General features: G+C 42.6%; 1 protein-coding gene across 1 annotated transcript in view; it reads left to right on the top strand.

The window, feature by feature from the left end:
- LOC116377428 (uncharacterized) overlaps positions 1 to 4,465 on the top strand; it is an 8,007-nt gene extending 3,542 nt beyond the window's left edge. Inside the window, exons 6-11 of the mRNA XM_031839069.1 lie at positions 337 to 478; positions 1,922 to 2,077; positions 2,428 to 2,483; positions 3,187 to 3,362; positions 3,505 to 3,905; positions 3,989 to 4,465. Coding sequence (XP_031694929.1) covers positions 337 to 478; positions 1,922 to 2,077; positions 2,428 to 2,483; positions 3,187 to 3,362; positions 3,505 to 3,905; positions 3,989 to 4,109 — 1,052 coding nt within the window. The 3' untranslated portion in view covers positions 4,110 to 4,465. The remainder of the gene's footprint in view (positions 1 to 336; positions 479 to 1,921; positions 2,078 to 2,427; positions 2,484 to 3,186; positions 3,363 to 3,504; positions 3,906 to 3,988) is intronic.
- Positions 4,466 to 4,489: the final 24 nt, after the last annotated feature.

The raw sequence follows: 4,489 nt of genomic DNA, 5'->3' as shown, positions 1-4,489 counted from the left end.
CTTCTTAATGTGAGTGATGAAGTGGTGAAGTTTCATGGTGATATCTAGGCTGAAGTAAGAGATTAAAACCAGTTTCTGTGTCATAATATCCTGAATTGAAATGACTGTCTTTAAAATACTCACCTTTACCTTTTTTCGCTCGAGACATGCGATGTTGACAGAGTACTGACCAACCAAATCTAACACCAACAAGCATAAATGGCGTCATGCAGTACCAGAAAGCACTAGAAACCACTACAAACCACCAGAAAGCACTAGAAACCACTACAAACCACCAGAAAGCACTAGCACCTACTGAAGTCTAATGTACCTCCTGTTGTCCTGTCTGTGTTTCAGTCGTTCCTCCGATTCCGACCTGTCAAGCTGGTCACAGTCGGCCCATGTTCTTGTCCCAGACTCCTTCTCACGGTGATGTTCTTTTTGCTGCTGTCGGTCAGGATTTCCAGCTTTCTGCCCGAGCACAAGCTCACCACACCAGGTATTTACCTCGTAATACATCTGTAGACCACGTACACAGGAGGACACTCACAGACTCTCTGATGTAGTTCTGAGTTGTTTATTTTACGTGGCTGTTTTTCAACTTTATTTCTAGTCGTGTTCAGTCTCTTTGTCGTTTTTTGTGTCTCCTTGTGGTTCATTTGTGTGTCTGTGGTTGTTTTGACCCTTTATTTAGTCTTTTTGTGAGTCTTTGTTGTTGTTTTGTCTCCTTGTCGTCATTTAGTGTCTCTGTGGTTGTTTTGTCCCTAATTGTAGCCGGTTTGTGTCTCTTTGTAGTCGTGTAGCATCTCTTTGTAGTTGTTTGTTGTCTGTGCTTGTTTTCCCCCTTTTTGTGGTCGTTTTGTGTGTCTTTGTAGTCATTTTGTTTCTTTGTGTTCATTTTGAGTTTGTGTGAGTGACATTTGTAAGTAAAGTCCAGGGGGCCCGCTGACACTTTGGGCCCCTGGACCTGTTCCCGGTTGGCCCGTTAAATAATCCGTGCGTGGCCTATGTCCAGTAGCCGGGCTAAATAAAGATAATATGTGCATAATGTGCATAATATGCACATGTAACCAATAGGGGTGGGAATCACCAGAGGTCCCGCGATACGATATTATCACGATACTTAGGTCACGATCCGATATTATCACGATACTGCGATATTATCACGATACTGCGATATTCTGAGTATTGCGATACCATAGGCCTATATTGCGATTTATTACTTTTTTCAACTTCAAATCATGTCCCCAAAGGAAAACTGTGTCAACATGTTTTATCTAATAAGATAAAGTTTTCAGTCTGTTCATCTCACTTCAATCATTTTTATTGCAGCAGAATAGGATTGTCAAGCAGACAGATGTCATGAATGTTGCATGAACCTGACAAACTGAACCGTTTGTATTACTACATAGTCCAACTTAACTAAATGCGAATGTGTGGACTCAGTATATGAACTATAACTTATATAAGTAGGAAATAAGAGTTATATAACTCAGTATAACTTGCGATGCGTGGACGTCGAGGGCAGAGAGACAGTTATGTGCTGCACTCTCCCCATGAGCCTGGCTACTGTTGGCAGATTTAACCCGTTGTGAGGCCAGATGTCTCTCTTTGTTTTGACCAACTTCCTACCAATCATGCTGACCCGGGACCTTTGCTGACCTCACCAGAAAACAACTCAGCACCATCTAGTGGACTGAAAAAGTAATTGATTTGATTTTTCTAAAAAAAAAAAATCTTTTTTTTTTTTTAATAGTTTATATAATAAAAGATCGATACTTGGCGTCCGTGTATTGATACAATATCGCCACGCAAAATATCGCGATACTATGCTGTATCGATTTTTTCCCCCACCCCTAGTAACCAAGGACACCTCATTTCTGGTTGCCCAGGAGAAGATAATGCCAAATTATTTTACACTTGTCTCCATTTTGTCCGGTAGCATTCACGACTTCCAGGTGAGCGGCCCCATGAACTCGACCAAAGTGTTCAAAGACGATCCGAACGGAAAAGCTGAAGTGACTGTGAGGTGGCAACCTCAGCCCACCGACCTGTACCGGTCTGTCCCGCTCTGCTTCACTGCAGAGACGAAAGAAACGTGAGTCCTGTTCACGGGGAAAGTACAGTCAAGTACTTCCTTCTTGTTGCTTTGTGTCCCGTCAGCAGAGCGGACATCTTTTGTTTCTTTCTATAAAGTGGAGGAGTAACCGAGGAGGACTAACAAAGACATCAGCCTCTATTGGTTTAGGAGATTATTTATTTCTGGTTGATGTAACATTCGCTTTAAATCTTCTCTGATGATCTCAAGATGTTTTATCCTTTAAATCTAAATCACTAGTATTACTGCGTGAGATAATATCAGTACCTCTATCATAAATATGACTATGACTGATAATGTTTTTCTTGCATTTTGCACTGAAGCATATTTTTCTCTGTTTCAACATTCAGACAATCAGATATGAGGTGTGTCGTCATCATGGTGACCAAGCGGACCGTCCTTCAAGGTGTGTTGATCGTCAGTTGTCTCTGTTTAAAAACCGTAAAAACAAAAGATCGTGATCACAGTAGAGAGAAACATGCGGCGTTGGCCAACAGCGACAGAGCTGAGCTGTAGAATAAGAGAAGAAGAGAATAACAACACGTTGAGACGGCGAGCAGCGTGAGGCGAGAAACCCTGTTTGTGATTCAATCTCCCAGTCTGGGACTGGACTAGAAGAAAAGATATCCTCCAGCGCTGCCATGATCGCTGGAGAGATCCTTGTGAGTTGGACTGTTTTTGCGAATAGGCTGATTTGCAGAGTGAGGGGCCAGTTGTGTCCGGTAGAGACCGCGTATACAGCTGGCTTTAGTATTTATACTTTTCTATTTCTATGACTCGTGTACAGTCGTCCTTGTCTTGTCTGAATGTTGCATCATTTATTCTCTTTGTTTTAGTTTAGCTCCTCTATGTACTGCACTGTATACAGATGACAAGTCTTCTTAATGCAGGTATGAATGCACACAATGCAATCAGTGTGCTATCCTCCCACGGATCTGATTTAGCTAACTTAGCAATGAACACAACCAAAGTTGTTTTACTTACTTCTCCAAGTTTAACATGTGAGCAGTGTTTTAACGTTTGGGCCACATTGGAGACTGCATGAGTTGCGCTCTAAAGCCACGTCGTCCTCGTTGATGTGGAAGTTGAACACGAAATGTGATTTACAGGCAAGGCCAGTGTCATATGCTCTCCCAACAAGATGATGGTGGCCCTGGAGAAAGCCTCCATGCCTGGCATCGATGAGAACTACCTGCAGCTGAGAGACCCGTCGTGCTCTCTCACCTCCAACGACACTCACATCGTGGGCTCTATGTCGTTCAGCACCTGCGGCACAAAACTTGAGGTGTGCAAAAAATTCCATTTTTTTAAATCAAAATCAGGAATTCTTTCTCGCTGATCAAATTGCAAAAGAGAGCAGAACTCAGAACTCAGAACTTTCTGTTCATCTTGCCCTCATACCGCTTTCTTTTTGGTCTTAAATACAGGATCAAGGCGACTTTCTCGTTTTCAAGAACGAGATAAACTCCTACATGAAGCACACCGAGGTTATAACCCGAAGGAACAAAGTTAAGATTGACTTCTCTTGCCAGTTTCCGAAAACCATCAGCATCTCCAGCTACTACAACCTCCACAAGTCTGACTACATTTTCACAGAGTCCAGCTTCGGCAGCTTCGGCTACACTTTCGAGATATTCACAGACAGCAACTTTACAAGCCAGGTGGCTGCCAGCGCCTATCCAGTGGAGGTGAAGCTGTTGGAGATGATTTACATGGGCATTCAGGCGGAATCAGATCTACCAAATGTGAATTTGTTTGTCGAATCATGCAAAGCCACTCCCGATGACAACCCGGAAAACACCTTGTCCTATGACCTCATCAAGAACGGGTGAGTGCTGACGCTCTCTGGGATCACAAACAAAAATGCTTTTGGCTTTTCATTTCTCACTTCATTTTTCATTTATCTGACAGGTGTCAAATGGACGAGACACTTAAAATCCACCCATCTAATCAAACTTCATTCAACTTTGAGGTTCAAGCCTTCAAATTTACAGGAAACTTTGATCAGGTAAAAACAATGAATATTAAATGATACCAAACTTATGCCAAAAATATTATTTATACAGGCTGTGGTGTGGATGAGACAGTGTACAATCATAGACTGCATTTAAGAGGTCGACATTGTCACCGGACGTCACCCATAGGTTTGTGGGCTGCCGTTTGGAAGCCTCGAGTTCTGTATTTTGGCCATCGCCATCTTGTTCTTTGCAACCAGAAGTGACATGAGAGGTTGGAGCCCTTTTTTCAAGACATTTTTTAGCGACCAACATGTTACAATGAACTTTCATGAAGTCAAAACGCACTGTGAAAGGGTTTAAATTCAAAGACAAAAACACGTACAACTTCCAGACTGGACGCCACCGTTTCAATCACCGTGTAGCCTCGCCCTAAAGCATCCCCTGCTTTATGGTC

The sequence above is a fragment of the Anarrhichthys ocellatus genome, unplaced genomic scaffold (assembly GCF_004355925.1).
Source record: "Anarrhichthys ocellatus isolate YVR2014 unplaced genomic scaffold, GSC_Weel_1.0 scaffold1237, whole genome shotgun sequence".
Classification (NCBI taxonomy): Eukaryota; Metazoa; Chordata; class Actinopteri; order Perciformes; family Anarhichadidae; genus Anarrhichthys; species Anarrhichthys ocellatus.
This window is presented reverse-complemented; position numbering and strand designations above follow the sequence as displayed.